General features: G+C 41.2%; 1 protein-coding gene across 1 annotated transcript in view; it reads left to right on the top strand.

The window, feature by feature from the left end:
* The window catches only part of LOC132816786 (calcium uniporter protein, mitochondrial-like), a 172,533-nt gene extending 149,958 nt beyond the window's left edge, over positions 1–22,575 (top strand). The window contains exons 5-8 of the mRNA XM_060826732.1: positions 7,851–8,011; positions 11,560–11,763; positions 19,010–19,126; positions 20,012–22,575. Coding sequence (XP_060682715.1) covers positions 7,851–8,011; positions 11,560–11,763; positions 19,010–19,126; positions 20,012–20,089 — 560 coding nt within the window. The 3' untranslated portion in view covers positions 20,090–22,575. The remainder of the gene's footprint in view (positions 1–7,850; positions 8,012–11,559; positions 11,764–19,009; positions 19,127–20,011) is intronic.
* The last annotated feature ends 769 nt before the right edge of the window (positions 22,576–23,344 follow it).

Genomic DNA, 23,344 nt, shown 5'->3' with positions numbered 1-23,344 from the left:
TCTCATTCTCCTAAACTCCAAGGGATACAAGCCCAACCAGAGTAACCTTTCTTCATTAGATAATAACGTCATCCCAGGAATCAGTTGAGTGATTTCTCTGCAAAGACTCTAATGCACTCATAACCTTTTTTTAAATACTGTAAGACCAGAACTGTACACGGTGCTTCAAATGTGGTCACACCAATACCCTGTACACTATAGCAAAACTTCATTTTGTTATTCCATTTCCCATGCAATAAACAACAATATCCGATTTGCCACCTTTCTTGCATCTACATACTAATATTTTATTATCCTTGCACCAGGAAACCCAGATGCCTCTGAACCTGAGAGTTCTGCAATTTCATGTTACTTAAATAATATGTTGTTTTTCCCATTCTTTTTGCCAAAGTGGGCAAATTTACATTCTCTCCATCTGCCAATATTTTGCTGATTCACTTGAGGAATTTGCAAAGCTAGGCTTGGTCCTCATCAGAATTAATTTGCCCACTTGTTTTTTTTTTGTGCCATCGACATATTTAGCAACCATATGTTTAGTCCTTTCATCTAAGTCATTGATAGAGTTTATAAATAGGTGATTTTTTAAAAAATAAAAATGTATTTGTGGGATGTGGATGTTGCTGGCTGGTCCAACATTTAATGCCCATCACTAGTTCTCCTGGAGGTGGTGGTGGTGAGCTACCTTTTTAACCACTGTAGACCATGTAAACCCACAACACTGTTAGAAAGGGGGTTTCCAGGAATTTGATACAGTGACACTGAAGGAATAACTATGTATTTCTAAGTCAGGGTGGTAAGTGGCTTGGAGGGGTCCTTGCAGGTGGCATTCCCAGGTATCTGCTACCCTCATCCTTTTAGATGGAAGTGCTCGTGGGTTTGGAAGATGCTATCTAAGTATCTTTGGTGAATTTTTGCAGTGCATCTTGTATATAGTACACACTGCTGCTACTCAGTATTAGTGATGAAGGGAGTGGATGCTTGGGGATGTGGTGTTAATCAAGTGGGCTGGTTTGTCCTGAATGGTTTCAAGCTCCTTAAGTGTTGGAGCTACACCTATCCAGGCAAGTGGGGAGTATTCCATCATACTCCCAATTTGGGCCTTTTAGATGGTGGCCAGGCTTTGGGAACACAGGAGCTAAGTTACTTTATTCAGTACTTCTAGCATTTGACCTGCTCATGTTGTTACAAGATTTCCATGACCAATTCTGTTCAGTTTCTGGTCTTTGGTATCCTCCAGGATGGTATTAGGAGATTCTGTGATGGTAATCCTATTGAATATCATGGCCAATGAATAGATTCTCTCTTGTTGAAGATGGTCATTGCCTGGCACTTGAATGTTGTTTTTCAGTTCAAGCCTGGATATTGTCCAGGTCTCGCTGCATTTGAACATGGACTGCTTCGGTATCTGAGGAGTCTCAAATAGTACTGAACGTCATGCAATCACTGGAGAACATCTCCACTTCTGACCTTCTGACGGAGAGAAGGTCTTTGAAGATAGTAAGGCCTAGGATGCTATTCTGTGGAACTGGGCTTGATTGGTGCAGTTGGAGCGTTCCTACTTCTGAACCAAGAGACCCAGTTTGAGTCCTGCCTGTTCCACAGGTGTGGAATAACATCTCTGATTAGAAAATATCTACCTTGAGGAACTGCTGAAATGACTAACCCCTAACAATGCAACTACCTTTCTTTGTGTCCGGTATGATTCCAATCAAGGGAGAGTTTTTCCCCTGATTTCCATTGACTCCAGTTTGGCTTGGGGTTCTTGATGACATCTATTCCTGATGAAGGGCTCCTGCCTGAAACGTCAATTTTCCTGCTCATCGGATGCTGCCTGACCTGCTGTGCTTTTCCAGCACCACTCTAATAGAACATAGAACATAGAACATAGAAGGATACAGCGCAGTACAGGCCCTTCGGCCCTCGATGTTGCGCCGACCGAGTCCTACCTAACCTATACTAGCCCAATAACTTCCAAATGCCTATCCAATGCCCGCTTAAATGAACATAAAGAAGGAGAGTTCACCACTGATACGGGCAGGGCATTCCATGAACACTCAACCCGCTGTGTGAAGAATCTACCCCTAACATCTGTCCTATACCTACCACCCCTTAATTTAAAGCTATGTCCCCTAGTAACACCTGACTCCATTAGCGGTAAAAGGTTCTTAGTATCTACCCTATCTAAACCCCTAATCATCTTATACACTTCTATCAGATCTCCCCTAAACCTTCTCTTCTCCAATGAGAACAGCCCCAAGTGCCTCAGCCTTTCCTCATAAGATTTTCCTACCATTCCAGGCAACATCCTGGTAAACCTCCTCTGCACTCGTTCTAAAGCTTCCACATCCTTCCTATAGTATGGCGACCAAAACTGCACACAATACTCCAGATGAGGCCTCACCAGAGTCTTATACAACTGCAACATGACCTCAGGACTCCGGAACTCAATTCCTCTGCCAATAAAGCCCAGTACACCATATGCCTTCTTCACAGCACTATTTACCTGGGTGGCAACTTTCAGAGATCTGTGTACATAGACACCAAGATCCCTCTGCTCATCCACACTACCAAGTAGCCTACCATTAGCCCAGTAATCCATCATCTTGTTATTCCTACCAAAGTGAACGACTTCGCACTTAGCTACATTGAATTCCATTTGCCACATTTCCGCCCAGCTCTGCAACTTATCTATATCCCGCTGTAACCTACCACTTCCTTCCTCACTATCCACAACTCCACCGACTTTCGTGTCATCCGCAAACTTGCTTACCCAGCTTTCAAGTCCTTCCTCTAGATCATTTATAAAGATAACAAAAAGCAATGGTCCCAAAACAGATCCTTGTGGTACACCGCTAGTAACTGCGCTCCAAGATGAACATAATCCATCAACTACTACCCTCTGTCTCCTTCCAGCCAGCCAATTCCTAATCCAAACCTCTAATGTATCCTCAATGCCATACCTCCGAAGTTTTAGCATTAGCCTACCATGGGGAACCTTATCGAACGCCTTACTAAAATCCATATACACAACATCTACTGCTTTACCCTCATCCACTTCCTTAGTCACCTTCTCAAAGAACTCAATAAGGTTTGTGAGGCACGACCTGCCCTTCACAAAACCATGCTGGCTATCCCTGATCACGTTATTCCTACCCAGATGTTCATAAATCTTATCCCTTACCATTCTCTCTAAGACTTTGCCCACCACTGAAGTCAGACTCACTGGCCTATAGTTACTAGGGCTATCCCTACTCCCTTTCTTGAACAATGGGACCACATTCGCTATCCTCCAGTCCTCTGGTACTATTCCCGTTGACAATGACGACATAAAAATCCAGGCCAATGGCTCTGCTATCTCCTCCCTAGCTTCCCATAGGATCCTGGGGTAAATGCCATCAGGCCCAGGAGACTTATCTATATTCATCCTTTCCAATATTCCCAAAACCTCTTCCCTGCATATTTCCAGGGCATCCATTCTAATTATTTGTGATTCCATATTCACATCAGCAACAGTGTCCTGTTCCTGAGTGAATACTGATGAAAAGTACTGATTTAATGTCTCTCCAATCTCCTCCGCCTCCACACACAACTTCCCACTACTATCCTTGACTGGACCGATACCTACCCTAGTCATCCTTTTATTCTTGACATACCTATAGAAAGCCTTTGGGTTTTCCCTAATCCTACCAGCTAAAGACTTTTCATGTCCCCTTCTCGCTTTTCTTAGCTCCCTCTTTAGCTCCTTCCTGGCTACCTTATAACTCTCAATCGCCCCTACTGAACCTTCACGCGTCATCTTTACATATGCCGCCTTCTTCCCTTTCACAAGGGACTCCAATTCCTTACTAAACCACGGCTGCCTCACAAGGCCCTTTACACCATGCCTGACTGGTACATACCTATCGAGGACACGCAGTAGCTGCTCCTTGAACAATCCCCACATCTCATTAGTGTTCTTCTCTTGAAGCCTGTTTTTCCAATCCACACAACCTAAGTCATGCCTCACTGCATCATAATTTCCCTGCCCCCGGCTATAGCTCTTGCCCTGCGGCGCACGATTATCCCTCTCCATCACTAAAGTAAAAGTCACCGAGTTGTGGTCACTGTCCCCGAAGTGCTCACCTACCTCCAAGTCTAATACCTGGCCTGGTTCATTACCTAGAACCAAATCCAATATAGCCTCCCCTCTTGTTGGCCTGTCGACATATTGTGTCAGGAAACCCTCCTGCACACATTGTACAAACACCGACCCATCTAATGAACTCGAGCTATAGCTCTCCCAGTCAATATCTGGGAAGTTAAAGCCCCCCATAACAACCACCCTGCTACCTTCACTCTTTTCCTGAATCATCCTCGCAATATTATCCTCTACTTCTCTAGGACTATTAGGAGGCCTGTAGAAAACACCTAACAGGGTGACCTCACCTTTCCTATTTCTAACCTCAGCCCAAACTACCTCAGATGGCAAGTCCTCTTCCATCGTCCATTCCACTGCTGTGATACTGTCTTTGACAAGTAATGCCACGCCTCCCCCTTTTTTACCCCCATGTCTGATCCTACTAAAACATTTGAACCCTGGAACGTGCAACAGCCATTCTTGTCCCTGTTCTACCCACGTCTCTGTAATGGCCACAACATCGAAGTCCCAGGTACCAACCCACGCTGCAAGTTCACCTACCTTATTCCTTATACTTCTGGCATTGAAGTATACACACTTCAATCCACCTTTCTGGTTACAGGCACCCTCCTTAGAGATCGCTGCATTATTCCTAACCTCCCTACACTCAAGGTCCTGTACCCTAAAGCTACAGTCCTGGTTCCCATGCCCCCACGGAGTTAGTTTAAACCCTTGACTCTAATCTCCAGCATCTGCAGTCCTCACTTTTGCCTTCTTGATAACATACTTGGTCAAATGTGGTCTTGATATCAAGGGCTGTCCCTATCACCTCACCTCTGGAATTGAGTTCTTTTGACTAAGTTTGAAGCAATGCTGTCATGAGGCTTGTAGCTGGGTGGCCCTGGTAAAACCATGATAATCCCTGAGGCACTCAATTGGCACTCTTGCAAGCCTGAAAATTACCTTTTTGTCTCTACTGATTGCTTCCTGTTAGCTAATCTATCTATTCGCAAAAATAAGTTGCCCCCGACACGGTGAGTTTTTATTTTGTGTAATAACTTGTCAAATACTTTGTGTGAATCCAAATATACCACATTGATGGGTTTCCATTATGGCCGTTGCTTGTTGACTGTTCCTTTCCTAATGATTTCTAAAGAACTACTCTGATTTCTCTTTCACAAAACCATGTTGACTCTGCCTGATAGCATTAGGATATATCTCCTCAATAACAGATCTTTGCATTTTCCTTAAGATAGATATTGAGTCTCCCTCTTTCCTTGAATAGAGGTATCACATTTGTTATTTCCTAATCTGATGGCACCTGCCTAAAATCTAGGGAATTTTATAAACTTAAAATCTTAAAATCAACACATTCATTATCTCAGCAGCCCATTATTTTTAAAGCCTAGGATGAAGTCCACCAAACCCTGCTGACTTGTCAGCCTTCAGTTCTAAGAGTTTTTATCTACTTTAATATCTCCAGCTAGTTTTCTCTCATTCTCTGATTTCTCCCTTTTTTATTAAACAGAGTAGCTCCTGGCACTGCCCTGGTCCAGAATGTCAGAACAGCTGACATCATTGCGCGCCTGGAACTGGAAGCCAGCTCCAACTCCGCCCACATTCACGTGTAATTCCATTGAGATCCACAATACCCATATCATCTTCACGCCACATGCAGCTCCATTTCACATTGTTCTGCTCCCTCCCTCACTTGGCTGCTTCACTGAGTCCTGCTCTCCCATTCAACACTTTACTCAATATCCTGTTTGCCACCACACACTCCTGTGAGCAAAACGTGTACGCTTTGAATCAACTTAAATCATTTGGAAAGCACTCATTATATTGCTTCTATTCTTTACTGCAAGCTCAGCAATTTGGTGCTTGATTTTATGCACTCTATAGTCTCCTGACCAGTCACTATTCTTTGCCGAATTGCATTATTTTCATTTCAATTTCACTGTTTAGTTAGCCATAATTTATGGATCCTTTTCTTCAAGTTTTTCTTTCTCAGTGGAATTTTTGCTGATGTTATGAGACCTCCTGAAGTTATTTTCACTGTTTCTCTCCTGACCTAACTTAAACTAATTTTCAGCTCACTTTGGACTCTGTCCTTATTATCCTGATGTGAATTTAAAACACGTCTTCAGCTGAAAGTGAAATTCAATCATGGGTGGCCCCTGCTAGCTGGGGGCTCCTTTAGCAAGACATCATTGAATTAGTCCACTTCATTCTACATACCAAGTCTAGAATAGCTTGCTCTAGAATGTGTCATTTTAAGAAACTGGCCCAAAAACACTCCATGAGCTCATCTTCTAAGGTCTTTTTGCTGATTTAATTAATAAATCTATTGAAACATAAAAGTCACCCACAATTATCGCTGTGCCTTTCCCACAAATCCTCAATATTTCTTCCTGCTTATCTCCCCATCCTGTGTAGTTGCTGTTCAGGGTCCCCCTAAGTGACTTCTTAGATTTCCTATTTTTTTACCTCCAATCAAACTGATGCTACATCTTGATCTTTAGATATTACTATTGTGTGAAGAGGCATGGGGTTTCCTTTGCAAGAAGGAGATTATGTTCAGCATGCCTCAGTGAGAGCACTGTCAGCTTTATCAGCAAGAGGTATGACTACATATGTTAGGCTGAAAGCACTGTGTAGTACTGAGTGCTCACCATTGGTAACAGTCTTATGAATGAGACTTTAATCCAAATTTGTCCTTTCAAGTGGATGTAAAATATCCTATTAGTAACAGTAGGCTCTCCTGCATTTCCCTCTCAACAATAGAGGCATACAACACAGAAACAGACGCTTTGGTTCAACATGTCTACACTGACCATAATTCCAAACTAAACTAGACCCACCTGCCTGCGCTTGGCCCATATGCCTCCAAACATTTCTTATTCGTGTACTTATCCAAATGTCTTTTTTAAATGTTGCAACTGTACCCATATCCACCACTTCCTCTGGAAGTTCATTCCACACATGAACCACACTTTTTTAAAAAAAAATTGCCTCTTTTTTCAGTTTTTCTCCTTTCATTTTAAAAATAATTCCCCCACTCTCGGGAAAAGACACTCTGCCGCTCACCTTATCTATACTCTACAAAGTGAACTCTCAACCTACTAAGCTTCAGTTAAAAAGAAAGGCCCAGTATATCCAGCTCCTCTTTATAACTCAAACCTTCTATTTCCAGCAACATCCTGGTAAATCTTTTCTGAACCTTGTCCAGTGTGATTAACATTTTTCCTATAACAGGGTGACCAGAACTGGGCACAGTACTCCAGAAAAGGCCTCACCAACGTCCTGTATATCCCTAACATTCCATCCCAATTCCTATATTTGTAAGTCTGAGCAATGAAGGGAAGCATGCTAAACACCTTCTTAACCACCTTATCTATATATGATGCAAGTTTCAAAGAATTATGTACCAGAACCCTGAGGTGTCTCTGTTCTACAACACTGTCCAAGGCCCTACTTTTAATTGTATGGGTCATGTCTTTGTTTGTTTTTCCAAAATGTAATACCTCATGTTTATCCAAATTAAACTTCATCTACCAAAAAGAATTGTTGTACATAGCGTCTCTGCATTTTTCATGTTTCAGTATGTTTTTATAAACATTAGTAATGTGTAATTTTACATTAAACTGTGCAGTTTTGAAAAGCAGATGATTTGCTTTCAGATCATCAGCTCTATGTTAATGCCATGTTCTTTCATCTCTTTATGATGCCTTAGACTTTGTAAGCAGCGAGCATTCGATAGAAATGGATGATGTAAAGAACTTGGTTCATAAGCTTTATACAGCTCTACATTCGGAATCTCACCAACTTCACAAAGAGGGGGAGCTACTTAGTAAGCTGGAAAACTTAAAAGGAGAGCTAAAGAATCTTGAACAGGTCCATAATTTAGAATAGTTTGTGACTGTGTTTTTAATCCTATTGAAAATCTCTACAGATTTATCAATGTATATACCTAACAATGCTTCTTGTTCCGATTATACATATATAGTTCCAACCTGTGCTTTTTCCACAATGGAATGTGCTGTGATATGATTAATTCCAGGTTTTAAGGTATTTATTAGTTGGCCTTTAGTTACCTTTCACCATGTGGTTTGACTTGTATGCATCTATAATTCTGCAACAAGGCAATAAGTGATTTTAATGCAAATGGATAATCTTAAGAGATTGCTTCACCTTTTAGGTTAAGTTAAATTATAAATTATGTTTGCATCTTGTCTTTCCAGTCTGTAGATGGGCTGTCTTATTTTATGAACCTGTACTAGGTTATCATTATTTCCTACTTCACATAGATCTTCCATTTCATTAGTTTAGCATTTCTAATTTGTGGTTTTATCAATGTGTGGGGAAAGAGTTAAATTAACAGATTGTTGAATTAGCTCTATGATCTTGGATTAACAATGAATTGAAGCATCTTGATTTCCAGCAACTGTTTATCAATAAGTTCCATTGATATCAAGTTCTATGATTATAGAGTCATAGAGCTGTACAGCATGGAAGCAGACCCTTCAGTCCAACTTGTCCATGCTGACCAGATATCATAAATTAGTCTAGTCCCATTTGCCAGCATTTTGCCCATATCCCTCTAACCCCTTCCTATTCATATACCCATCCAGATGCCTTTTAAATGCTATAACTGTACCAGCCCCCTCCACTTTCTCTGGCAGCATGTGCCACCATCTACATGAAAAAGTTGTTCCTTGTATCTCTTTAAATCTTTCCCCTCTCACCTTAAACCTATGCCTTCTAGTTTTGGACTCCACTACTCTGGGGAAAGACCTTGGCTATTCACCCTTTCTATGTCCCTCATGATTATATAAACCTGTAAAGTCATCCCTCAGCCTCTGATGCTCCTAAGAAAACAGCCCCAGCCTTTTCAGCTTCTCCCTATAGCCCCAGGCCTTCCAAACCTTGGCAACATGCTTGTCAATCTTTTTTGAACCCTTTCAAGTTTCACAACATACTTCCCATAGCAGGGAGAACAGAATTGATGCTGTATTCCAAAAGTGAGCTAACCGATGTCCTGTGAAGCCTCAACAATGAACAATACTCTAACTAATAAAGGAAAGCATACCAAATTCCTCCTCCACCATTCTGTCTACCTGTGACTCCACTTTCAAGGAGCTATGAACCTGTGCTCCAAGGTCTCTTTGTTCAGCAACACTCTCCAGGACCTTACTATTAGGTGTATAAGTCCTGCTAAGATTTGCTTTCCCAAAATGCAGCAACTCACATTTAACTGAATTAAACTCCATCTGCCACTTCTCAGCCCATTGGTCCATCTGATCAAGATCCAGTTGTACTCTGAGGTAACCACCTTTGCTGTCCACTACACCACCAATTTTGGTGTTATCTGCAAACTTACTAACCTTACCTCTTATGTTCAGATCCAAATCATTTTTATAAATGACGAAAAGCAATGCCCCCAGCACTGATCCTTCTGGCACACCGCAAGTCACAGGTGTCCAGTCTGATGAGCAACCTTCCACCACCACCCTCTGCCTTCTACCTTCAAGCCAATTCTATATCCAAATGGCTAGTTCTCCCTGTATTTCAGATGATCTAAGGGAAATAATGAGGACCCTGATAAAGGGCTTATGCCTGAAATTTTGATCCTTTTGTTCCTCGGATGCTGTCTGATCTGCTGTGCTTTTCCAGTGCCACTTTTCCACCCCAACATGATCTAAACTTGCTAACCAGTCTACCATGAGGAACCTTGTTGAACACCTTACTGAAGTCCATATGGATCATGTCCACCACTCTGCATTCATCAATCCTCTTCACTACTTCTTCAAAAAAACTCCATCGAGTTAGTGAAACATAATTTTACACACTATCCCTAATCATTCCTTGCTTTTCCAAATGTAAATCCTCTCACTCAGGATTCCCTCCAACAACTTACTCACCACTGATATCAGGCTCACCATGCTAGAGTTCGCTGGCTTTTCCTTACTATCTTTCTTAAATAGTGGTACCACATTAGCCAACCTCCAGTCTTCCAGCTCCTCACCTGTGGCTATTTATGATATGAATATTTCAGCACAAGGCCAAGCAATCACTTCCCTAGCTTCCCACAAAGTTCTACGGCACACCTGATCAGGTTCCTGGGGATATAACCACCTTAGTGCATTTTAAGACGTTCAGCACCACCACCTCTGTAATATGGACATTTTTCAAGACGTCACTATTTATTTCCCCAAGTTATGTAGCTTCAGTATCCTCCTTCACAGTAAACACTGATGCAAAATACATGTTTAGCTTCTCCCTCATCTCCTGCAGTTCAATTATGATGGTAAATCTGTTAAATATTCCTTATAAATGTGTATGAATTGCATGATATTAGAATTGAGCAATCTCACAATACAATCATATTGTCTGGTACAGCCCATCTCCATTGCATTGCTATTCCTTGCAGAATGGGGAGTTGAAATGTAAACTTTACCCAAACCAGATGACCTCGAGCTCAATTCCACCAGTAATCATTTTACATCTGAGGTTGATCAACTAAACATATTGTTGCATTTTACAGCACGTGGCTGGGTGATTTTGCAGTGGTAGGTGGATGGGTGGGGAGGGGATGGGGTTGGTGCTATATAAAACATTTTGGTTGCTAGATAGCACTTTTATGCCCAGCACCAGACCTAACCAAACCATTAGATCTGGTCTTCATATAACAGTAGGCTGGCAGGGCCCAGAATTGGCAGACTGCCCACTGTTTGAAAATAATGAATGTGCACTTGAGCTTGTGACCAAGTCAGTTGACTGGATATTACAATTGCCATGGGCAGCAGGGAATGAGAGGGCCACTATAAAATAACTTTGAGGAAAAGGTGGGAAGGAAGGGCGTGCTTTTTATTAAAAGAGAGTGGTCTGTGTTAATTGGGAGTGTAGTTCTATCTGAGATGTTACTCCTCCAATATATTACCCCATAACTTTGTCCCTTCCCACCCGACCTCCAAAGCCATCCCATAAGAAGATTCATTGTGCTTAGACAAGGAAGGATCAATGTCAATTCTGGGACTTGACTGGGTCTGGTGGTTGTGTTCTTTATACCTCAGGAATCGTTGTGGTCCCAGCAGTGAGATTCCAATGCTGTTGAGCCTGTTGATCTGCCTATCAGATTGGCTTCACCTACTTCCTGCATTATTTACCCCAGTCTGCCTCCTCATTCTCAGAAGGGATTGGAGCAGAAAAAGGCAGGAACTTGTTGTGTTGATGGCATCTGCCAGTAAGTAGGCATTTAGAATGTTATCAGATCGATTATCGTTTTGGGTTAATGGCAGGGTCATTGTTAGCCACAAATTTCTCTCAAAAACTATTCAAGAGCATTGTCAACTGTTACAAGATTTCTTGATTTTCTATCGTGCTTTGGGTCGAACCGATGTCTGTGGGAAGCCAGCGTGTAACTGAAATTTCTATCTCCCTAGGTAAAGTCGCAGTTAGCTCTGAAGGCTGAAGCTAAATCTAATCGACTGATGTGGGCAGGTTTGGCATTTATGTCAACTCAAGCTGGAGCACTGGCTTGGTTAACTTGGTGGGTCTACTCCTGGGATATAATGGAGCCAGTTACTTACTTCATCACATATGGAAGCTCTATGGCCTTTTATGCGTACTTCCTCCTCACACGCCAGGTAATCATTGAATTAGAAGTGCATGCTTTCTTTTATCTTTGTGTATTAATATTGAGATATGAATGACACTGTCAGAATTGGTGCATTATAGAAGACAGTGATTTGGCCAGTCATGTTGGTGATGATTCTCCACGTCAGCAACATTTCTACAGTTCCAGCTTCTCTCTGCCTTCTTCCCAGCTTCTCTGTGGAACCCTGCACCTTCCTCCTTTTCAGATAAGATCATCTGTCACCCATTGCCTCTTTGTAAATTACTTGAAATCTGTGCCTTCTGGTTCTCGCTGCTGGAATATTTCTCCCTATCTACACAGTCCAAGCGCCTACCGATTTTTCAATACTTCTGTCAAAACTCCTTTCAGCTTTCCCCAGTGTCTATATAAGGTTAACATAACTTTTTTTTATTATGCTTTAATAAAGTCAAAGGAGCCATTTGCTTTATTAAACATCCTTTCAACCTGTACTGTCACCATCAATGATTTATACGTGCGCACACACAGCCCTGAGCTTTCAATTACCATCAGAACAGATTTGTTCGATGGTAATTGTATGAAGTATCATCCACTTACCTGTCTGGGTTAGTGATGGCCTGACGTCAGTGTCACAGCTGCCTAGGCTTTGCAGGTAAATGAGGTGAAGCCTTGATTTCACCACCCACTATGATGCTCGAGGATGGGAATGCCCCTTGAGGACACTACAAGATGAATGTAATGAAACATGTATGTGAATATGTTTTAGGCATTAAATAGGTTTTTATTATCCCTTGTATTTCTTTTAAACATTTAAAGTTATTTTATTATATAATTATAAAATGTGTGGATACTTTAATTTCTATAAGTTTTAATGTCAGTATTTAATAGTTCTAAGTGCAGCTATGATTATTTTCTTTAATGTTAAATGCTATTTAATGATCTGGTGAATGTGTAGGTGAGTGAAGTAATGGGTAAGATAGATAAGATGTTAGGTGGAGTGGCAGGTGCGTGAGGACTTACGGTGGTGGGTAGGTGGGTTGGGGGTTAGTGTACATCAAAGTTGGGTAAGGGTCATTTGAGTGCTCTAGGGTGGGGGCAGGCCGAGTTGGAGTTTGGAGGTGGAGGTGGAGGGGTGTACAGGGAATTGGATTGTTGGGATTTGGGTTGGTGGGAGAATGGGTAGGTAGAGTTGCTTAGATCAGTTTAGTAGGAGGAGGGATGTGCATGTGGTTGAGTGTCCGTGCTGGGTCACAGGGTAGTCAGGATTGGCACTGGAGGGCTGCCTGTCTTTAAATAGGCAAAGGTCCAGGATAGTGGATGGTCAGTGATGAATTGGCGGTGTCAGTTTAATAGTTACAGGGGTAAGGGCAGATTCTAACTTTCCCAGATAACTCTAAAGGTAAGTAAATCAGAGTTATTGAGTCATAGAGATGTACAGCATGGAAACAGGCCCTTCAGTCCTACTCGTCTATGTCAGATATCCTAACCCAATCTAGTCCCACCTGCTAGCACCTGGCCCATATCCCTCCAAACCCTTCCTATTCATATACCCATCCAAATGCCTTTTAAATGTTGCAATTGTACCAGCCTCCACCACTTCCTCTGACAACTCATTCCATACACGTACCACCCTCTGGAAAAAGTTGCCCCTTAGGTCTCTTTTATATCTTTCCCCTCTCACCCTAAACCTATGCCCTCTAGTTCTGGACTCCCCTACACCAAGGAAAAGTCCTTGTCTATTTATCCTATCCATGCCCCTCATGATTTTATAAACCTGTATAAGGTCGCCCCTCAGCCTCCAACGCTCCAGGGAAAACAGCCCCAGCCTATTCAACCACTCTCTATAGCTCAAATCCTCCAACCCGGGCAACATCCCTGTAAATCTTTTCTGAACCCTTTCAAGTTTCACAACATCTTTCCAATAGGAAGGAGACCAGAATTGCACACAATATTCCAACAGTGGCCTAACCAATGTCCTGTACTGCCGCAACGTAAGTTCCCAACCCTTGTACTCCATACTCTGATCAATAAAGGAAAGCATACCAAATGCCTTCTTCACTACCTGCAACTCCACTTTCAAGGAGCTATGAACCTGCACTCCCAGGTCTCTTTGTTCAGCAACACTCGCGAGGACCTTACCATTAAGTGTATAACTCCTGCTAGTACTTGCTTTCCCAAAATGCAGCACCTCACATTTATCTAAATTAAACTCCATCTGCCACTTCTCAGCCCATTGGCCCATCTGATTAAGATCCTGTTGTATATTCCTGTTAGGGTGGAAGGAAAGGCTGGTAGGTACAGGGAATGCTGGATGACTAAAGAAATTGATGGTTTGGTTAAGAAAAAGAAGGAAGCATATGTCAGGATAGATCGAGTGAATCTTTAGAAGAGTATAAAGGCAGTAGAAGTATTCTTGAGAGAGAAATCAGGAGGGCAAAAAGGAGACATGAGATAGCTTTGGCGAATATCGTTGAGGAGAATCCAAAGAGTTTTTACAAACTCATTAAGGACAAAAGGGTAACTAAGGAGTGAATAGGGCTCCTCAAAGATCAGCAAGGTGGCCTTTGTATGGAATCGCAGGAGATGGGGCAGCTTTTGAAAGTTCTTGCCTAATACTGCCAAAATATTGTCTATCCTTTTTCATCGCAATTTAAAAACTAATAGAATTATTGTCACTGGCCCCAAAGTGCTCCCTCGTTGACACCTCAGTCACCAGCCCTGCCTTATTTCCCAAGAGGAGGTCAAGTTTTCACCATCTGTAATAGGTATATCCACATACTGAATCAGAAGTGTTTTACACACGTAACAAATTCCTCTCCATCTAAACCTTTAACACTGTGGCAGTTCCAATCTATGTTTGGAAAGTTAAAATCCCCTACCATAATCACCCCATTATTCTTACAGATAGCTGAGATCTCCTTACAAGTTTGTTTCCCAATTTCCCTCTGACTATTAGGGGGTCTATAATACAATCCCAATAAGGTGATCATCCTTTTCTTATTTCTCAGTTCCACCCAAACAACTTCCCTGGATGTATTTCCGGGAATATCCTCCCTCAGTACAGCAGTAATGCTATCCCTTATCAAAAACGCCATCACCCCTCCTCTGCGGCCTCCCTTTCTAACATTTGTATCCTGGAACATTAAACTGCCTGTCCTCTCCATCCCTGAGCCATGTTTCTGTAATTGCTATGATATTCCATTCCCATGTTCCTAACCATGCCCTGAATTCATCTGCCTTCCCTGTTAGGCCTCTTGCATTGAAATAATGCAGTTTAATGTATTAGTCCTACCTTGTTCTCTGCTTTGTCCCTGCCTGCCCTGACTGTTCTCCAAAGTCTCCAACTCTGTGCTCAGTGGTGGATAGGTTGTAGGAGATTTCAGGCACCAGATAATTAACTACCAAAACTTCAACTTACTGGAAAATCCTCATCAACTCAGCTGTCTGGGGATTTCCACATGGTCCTGGCAAGCAACTTCAGATTATGTTACTGCAACAGTCATCTTCCTATCAAATGATCTGGGCCATATATCCAGGTGCCTTTTCTCCTGCACCATCTTTACACATGTACGTTCATTTTTCGTTGTTCATTCTTCCTACCTAAATGGATCCCTTCGTTCTTAATAAAGTGATATCTTTTATTTCCTTATACATAGCAGTCATTTCGAGAATGCTAGAATACAAGAGCAAGGATGTACTGTATAGGCTGTGTAAGACTCTGGTCAGACTACATTTGGAAGATTTGAGAGTAGTTTTGGGCCTTTGATCTAAGGAAGGATGTGCTGGTATTGAAGCAGTCCAGAGGTTTACACGAATGATCCTGGGAATGAAGGGCTTATCATCTGAGAGGATCGGTTGAGGACTCTGGGTCTGCATCTGATAGAGTTTGGAAGGATAAGGAGGATCTCACAGAAACTTCTCAAGAATATTGAGGCGTGGGTAGAGTAGCATGTAGATGATGTTTCCATTAGTAGAGACTAGGACCCAAGAGTGCAATCGAAGTGGAGGGACAGACCTTTCAGAGTTGAGAAGAGGAATTTCTTCAGCCGGAGTATGGTGAATCTATGAAACTCATTGCCACAGGAGGCTGTGGAGACTACGTCATTCAGCGTATGTATGACCGACAGCTTCTTGGTTAGTAAGGAAATCAAAGGTTATTGGGAGAAGGCAGGAGGATGAGAATGAGATTGAGCAATACATCAGCCATGTAGGGGTGGAATGCTTACTCAGTGGTTGGCACTGCTTATTTCACAGCACGGGGGATTTGGATTCAATTCCAGCCTTCAGTGATTGTGCAAAATCAACATGTCTGTGTGAGTTTCCTCTGGGTGTTCCAGTTTCCTCCCACAGTCCACAGATGTTCAGGTTAGGTGGATTAGCTATGCTAAATTGCCCATAGTGTTGGGTGCATTAGTCAGAGGGAAATGGGTCTGGGTGGGTTACTCTTCGGAAGGTCAGTGGTTAACACTGCTGCCTCACAGCACCAGGATCCTAGGTTTGATTCCAGCCTCGGGCGACTGTGTGGAGTTTGCACGTTCTCCCCTTGTCAGCGTGGGTTTCTGCCGGGTGCTCTGGTTTCCTCCCACAGTCCAAAGATGTGCAGGTTAGGTGAGTGGCCATACTAAATTGCTCATAGTGTTAGGTGCATTAGTCAGAGAGAAATGGGTCTGGGTGGGTTACTCTTCGGAGGGTCATTGTGGACTTGTTGGGCCGAAGGACTTGTTTCCACACTGTAGAGAATCTAATCTAATCTGTCCCGGTTATACATTTACAACAACGATCAGTATTCACCAAGGAGAAAAACATGGATGTTGGTAAGATTAGGGAAGAATATCGTGATATTTCAGGACAAGTCAAGATGGAGGTAGTGGTGTTGGGTGTCTTGAAAAACACAAAGGTAGATAAGTCCTCAGGGCCTGAAGGGACCAATCCCAGGATTCTGAGGGAGGCAAGGCAGAAGATTGCTGGAGCTTTGACAGAGATCTTTGTATCATCTTTAGTCACTGGTGAGGTCCCAGAAAACCCAACCACAGTCAAAGAAGAATGTCTAAGAATGTTAACCGGGATATTCCAGGAAATTGTGGGCCTGTGATACTTACATCAGCGGAAGGGAAATTATGGGAGGAAATTTTTAGAACCAGGATTTACTCACATTTCAAAAAGAACAGACTTATTAGTGATAGTCAACATGGCTTTGTGTGGGACAGGTTCTGTCTTATAAATTTGATTGAGGGTTTTGAGGAAGTGATGAAGATGATTGAGTGGTCCTGCCCCACTAGTCAGGAGCAGGATCATAGGACACAGAATTTATAGTAAAAGATCAAAGTGTCACACAACTGATGTAATGTATTAAACAAACCTAGATTGCTGTTAAGCCTTTAATTACTTAGAATGGGTTGCAGGTTTCAGTTGATTAATATGTAAATTCCCAGAACTACTTTCACGTCACATTCCCAAGATAACTTAAGGTTTTAAATATAAAAAAAGTGACATTTCAGCTCAGACAATGCATTAAACAATGTATTTCAACCTTGAGTCAGACTGGTTCTATTTCCAAAGTAGGAATTTATAAAATGTCACATGGACTGACTGCCTACAAATTGTGTGCTTTTTGAATATTGCATCAGTTGTAAGACACTTTGATCTTTTGCTAAAAATTCTGTGTCCTATGATTCGGGATCAGTTTCTGCGGATTGGAGGGTGGCTAATGTTGTACCACTTTTTAAGAAAGGTGAGAGAGAGAAAACAGGAAATTATAGAGCAGTTAGTCTGACCTCAGTGGTGGGAAAGATGCTGGAGTCTATTATAAAGGATGAAATTACGACACATCTGGATAGTAGTAACAGGATAGGTCAGAGTCAGCATGGATTTATGAAGGGGAAATCATGCTTGACTAATCTTCTGGAATTCTTTGAGGATGTAACTCTGAAGATGGACAAGGGAGATCCAGTAGATGTAGTGTACCTGGACTTTCAGAAAGCTTTTGATAAAGTCCCACAAAGGAGGTTAGTCAGCAAAATTAGGGTGCATGGTATTGGGGGCAAAGTACTAACTTGAATTGAAAGTTGGTTGGCTGATAGGAAACAAAGAGTAGTGATTTTGGAATGGCAGGCAGTGACAAGTGGGGTACTGCAGGGATCAGTACTAGGACTACAGCTTTTTATAATATATGTTAATGATATAGAAGATGGTATTAGCAATAACATTAGCAAATTTGCTGGTGATACTAAGCTGGGTGGCAGGGTGAAATGTGATGAGGATGTTAGGAGATTATAGGGTGACCTGGGCAGGTTAGGTGAGTGGTCAGATGCATGGCAGATGCAGTTTAATGTGGATATAGTTATCCACTTTAGTGGCAAGAACAGGAAGGCAGATTACTACCTAAATGGAATCAATTTAGGTAAAAGGGCAGTACAGAGAGATCTGGGTGTTCTTGTACACCAGCAAATGAAGGTAAGCATGCAAGTACAGCAGGTAGTGAAGAAAGCTAATAGCATGCTGACCTTCATAACAAGAGGGATTGAGTATAGAAGCAAAGAGGTTCTTCTGCAGCTGTACAGGGCCCTAGTGAGACCACACCTGAAATACTGTGTGCAGTTCTGGTCTCCAAATTTGAGGAAAGACATACTGGCCATTGAGGGAGTGCAGCTTAAGTTCACGAGTCAATTCCTCGAATGGCGGGACTACCTTACACTCAAAGACTGGAGCGACTGGGCTTGTATACCCTTAAGTTTAGAAGACTTAGAGGGGATCTGATTGAGACATATAAGATTATTAAATGATTGGACGCTCTGGAAGCAGGAAACATGTTTCCGCTGATAGGTGAGTGCTGAACCAGAGGACACAGCTTAAAAATACTGGGTAGACCATTTAGGACAGAGATGAGGAGAAACTTCTTCACCCAGAAAGTGGTGACTGTGTGAAATGCTCTTCCCCAGAGGTCAGTGGAGTCCCACTCTCTGGATTCATTTAAGAAAGAGTTGGATAGAGCTCTCAAGGATAGTGGAATCAAAGGTTATGGAGATAAGACAGTAACAGGATACTGATTAAGGATGATCAGCCATAATCATATTGCATGGTGGTGCAGGCTCGAAGGACAGAATGGCCTACTCCTGCACCTATTGTCTATTGTCTTATCCTGCCCTACTAGCTACCTGACGAAGGAGCAGCGCTCCGAAAGCTTGTATGTTCAAATAAACCTGTTGGACAATAACCTGGTGTTGTGATTTTTTTGGTACTGCATCTTGTTAATTTGAATAATATCACTTTTTCTTTAGGATTGCGTTTATCCTGATATAAAAGATAGACAGTTCCTACACTACTTCCATCGCGGTGCCAGAAGGAACAACTTTGACATTCAGAAATACAACAAAATCAAGGAGGAGATGGCTGAGGTTAGTTAGCACCAAGTTTTTTAAAAAAAAAAATCATGTGAGAGCATTTCATGATTAGTGTTGAATAACACGAAGGCCTGAGGAATGCCTTAGCACCACCTATGATAAATTCGTATGTACCTAGTGGGAGAACATCTTAAGATCTCAAAGGAATAAGACCTAACATCTAGGACTGCTTTATAGTTTCTGTAACTATGTCCATTGTATGGGTCTAGCTTGCACTTAGTTGCTAACGTACAACAAACAACACCTCCAAATACAAGCATCTCAGTCATGTTAGACTAGCAAGTAATTTTCCTTCACCATACCAGATCAGGTAGGCCCTGTAGATATCTACAGGAAATAACCTGTGGCAAGATTCAAAAAGGCAGAATCTGCAGTCAGTGGTGAAAACATTTCAGACATGCTAAGAGACGTATTGCACTAGGAGAGTTAGAAAATTTCTGGATTTGGACTATTTGCCATTCCAAACCAGGTACTAGTAATCAGCATTCCCTCTAATCTTTTGTCTACCTGCGCCAGCCTCCAGGGTACCTGCGTGGGCCTCTAAGGTCCATGTCAACAGTGACTTCTGGAACTGGAAGTCAGTACTGTGTTTGATGTGCAGATACCAATCGCCACGAGTGGAGCCATGGGGTGGCTGAGCAAGCTTAGAGGCAACTTACAGTGATCTGTAGAAGCTCTCCTATTCACCATTTAAATTCTTTTCTAAAATTTTCCTTAAAATTCCCCCCCTCTTACTAAGCTTTTGGTTACCCCTGCTGACCTCTACTTTAGCTCTTACCTGTTTACAACATTATGGGTTGTCTTCTGTGTCACAACTATAATATTAATGCTAGTTGCTGAGGTTTGTGGATTTGTTGACATTTCTTTTTCCGTTCAAAGGTGGAAAAAAACCTCCAGCGGCTGCGTGACCCTTTGCAACTGCATCTTCCAATTGAGCCACTAAACAACAAAAACTGAAACCATAGCTGACAGGAACAAACTCTGGAGTCATGCTTCATTATGACTTAACCAATGCAACATTTCAATCTGATCAGAACTGTTCTCCTATGTGTTTCTGTTCTCTTTTAAAATGGGACTTATCTCTGTATAATACCCTTTTTTGCAGTTTTGTGGCATTCTGAGAGTGAAGTGCCCATGAATCAATCTGGTTTAAACTCTGCTGTTGATACAACCCACCTTCCAATGCTAGCTCTCCCGACCATCTTGATCCTTATCCCAATACTTCCGGTAAGAAGCTTACACGGGCATTCATATAGTGAATATGATTCAATACATAATTTTTGAAACTTGCAACTATATCAGGTAGATGGACAGATAATTTAGTTGCAGCAAACTATTACAAATTAGTATTAATATTGTAATCTTAATTATAAAAAAGTATTTCTTCTAATGGGAAGGCAAGAGTATTGTAAAATGGTTGAAATACATATGCACAAACATGACTAATAGGTGAAAAGCTTGAGTTTTTTTTGTAGCAGGAAGAGCAATTTTTATTTTAGGTGAAGCAATTACAGTAAATGTACCTCCCTGAATGCTTGCAATGCAGTGAAACATACTGACTTTGAGTCAAGTACCTTGTATTACACTGGGATAGTTACAATGTGTGTTCTTTCTGAAGTGGAGAGTCCACATTAAAGGGTTGTGATCAGTTCATTCTTGTTGAAATCTTGGGAAACAGCATAAGCACTTGATGTTTTCATTTCCTCTTCGCATTCAGCTTTTGTACTTATGGGATTTGGACAATGCATCGGGATTAGGCTGTTCACCTGTATCATTTTGCTGCGGGAAACATTACTGAATGTGATTTGTCCTTCCCTCTATTGTAATCGGGCATTACCTCTTTGTAAAGACTCTGTGAGTAGGTCTCAAAATACATCCTCCTGTCTGACTGTTTTGTTTTCAATTTAAAAACAGCTGAACACGATTGGTGAAATAAAAAATTAATGAAGAGAGTTCACTCTTCGAGATTTTTCTCTTGCTTTTCCCATACAGTCAACTGTTTTTTTCAGAACTGGTACCAAAGATGGCATTTAAAGGCAGTATTATTTGTACGAACATAACAATACACAGTATTTAAACTTGTACTGCCTCTAACTATAAAGATTTTTTTTCTATGCCAAAGATGCTACAGGTTTTGAAGTCCAGTAAAAAATGTCTTTTTCCCCCATTTGGATCTGAAAGAATTAGTTTCAAAATCAACCTATGATTTTACTTAATTCTCCCTCCAGATTTATCCAACAGCTTCAGACCTTATGCTGCTTCTGTTCATTGCTAAACTTCCAGAAAGGAACTACTTTAGCTTGCTGGGGTCCTTTTCAGCTTTGTTTTCCTGGTAGATGAAAGTTAATGGTATTTATCACTACTGTATCTCATTTGGCATCCTCAAGCTATGTGTGGGACTCTTGGGTGGGGAACTTTCATGTGTCTGCTTAACTTAGCTTCCAATTTGAAGATGACTATACTTTACTTTTAATTGATGTTGGTTGACTCAAAGAAAAATAACCAAAGGATAAATTTTAAAGTGAATATAAATAAGGCAAGATCAGTCCACATCAAAATATAATGAGCTGCTGATATATTATTTTACTGCCTCAGGAAAGTGTTTATCTGGCCAAGTAACCAGTCTGGAATTCCAAATGACTAACACCAAGGGCGTTGGTCTTGTGGTCAGTAGTGATAGCAGAGTTAAAAGATGATTTTTTTTAAAACACCTCAGAACACAGTAGGCATTACCACTATATAATTATGATATCTGTAGCTCATAATGCAGAGTTATTATTTGATGTAATATTGAACAGCTTCACTATTGGTTTGGAAGTGAAACTGAGTACACCAAAATAATGCACTAATCCATGTGGTTTTGTACAGTACAGAGACAGTAGGATGGAATGCCCTAAAAAAGTGACTGATCTGTTTTACAGTTTTAATTAATGGTGGACTATCACAGGACTGTAGTGTTTGCTAATATTTTATGTTTAAGAGTCAAGCTATTATGCTTAGTTATTGGAAAACTTTCATTCTCTCCCATTGTCAACAGATGTTTAATGTGTATCGTGTATTTCACTCCAGAGTGTACGGCAGGAAGCGTACTAATTGTAACCATATCTCTCAATGGATGTCTCTTACTGTTATTTGAATTTTTGTAATATAATTATGAAAAATGCACAAAGGCAAACTGATGAAGTTTGCTTACATACTTCAAATGGTTTTATTTTTCAAGTCTTCTAACCTTGTGGCTGGTGAGGGTAGGTGACATTGTGTTGCAATACTGAGTTTGTTAAGGTACTTTCTTTTGTTCCACATTTGTTTGAATAGATATGCTGCAAATAAAATAAACCAAATGATGGGTATTTTAATGGTATCTTGTTTGGTTGTTTGCTTGCTTTGCAGACTTTGACTAAAGTTGCATTTCTCCTCTTGCTCATCCCTATTATCTTGTATCTATTTGATCCCTGCACTTTCCTTGACTGAAAGAATTAAGATTTGGTTAGGGTGCATAGTATTTCATTCATATGTGCTCTGCTTGTTTTATGCTGAGATTTGGAAGATTAAAAAACTGTTGTTAAGTTGCTAATTATGACTGCTTTTCTCATACTGAACATTTCACAATTTGAGTGGTACTTTCCCAAAAATTTAACACATTTAAATCAAATTAGCTCTGTGGTTTTGCAAATATAAGACTTGTAGCAGCACAGCTTGTCATTTGGTGCTAAGAACTGATTAAGTTTACACCTTTGTGCCCAATGAGACTTGGCAGTCCATTATCTGACTCTTTTAAAAAAAAATCTATAAAACAAACAGCCTTTGCACAAACATTCTAGCACAGAGGAATGGATTATTCGAAGGACACAGGTGGGGAGTATTTTATTCGATTAATCGAATGCCAGATAACAGTTTAGCCAAGCATTGGTACCTTGCGATCTTGTCCGGATAATCAGAAATTCAGATAATTGAATGCTGGATAATAAAGGTTCCTCTGTATTGGTTTATACAACGTGGCTTGTTCATTGATTTTGTGTTGAGGTCACTCAATAGTTATGGAGACAGTCTAACAGGATTAAATATTACAAGCTCTCAAAGTGCAACTTTAAGGCAAAAAGGTAATCCTAGAATAATAGGTTCCACAATGCGGAAACAGGCCCTTGGGCCCAACAAGTCCACACCAACCCTCCAAAGAGTAATCCTCCGATGTAAATTAGTTGCTTTCAATTG

Source organism: Hemiscyllium ocellatum, chromosome 1 (assembly GCF_020745735.1).
Source record: "Hemiscyllium ocellatum isolate sHemOce1 chromosome 1, sHemOce1.pat.X.cur, whole genome shotgun sequence".
NCBI classification, from domain to species: domain Eukaryota; kingdom Metazoa; phylum Chordata; class Chondrichthyes; order Orectolobiformes; family Hemiscylliidae; genus Hemiscyllium; species Hemiscyllium ocellatum.
This window is presented reverse-complemented; position numbering and strand designations above follow the sequence as displayed.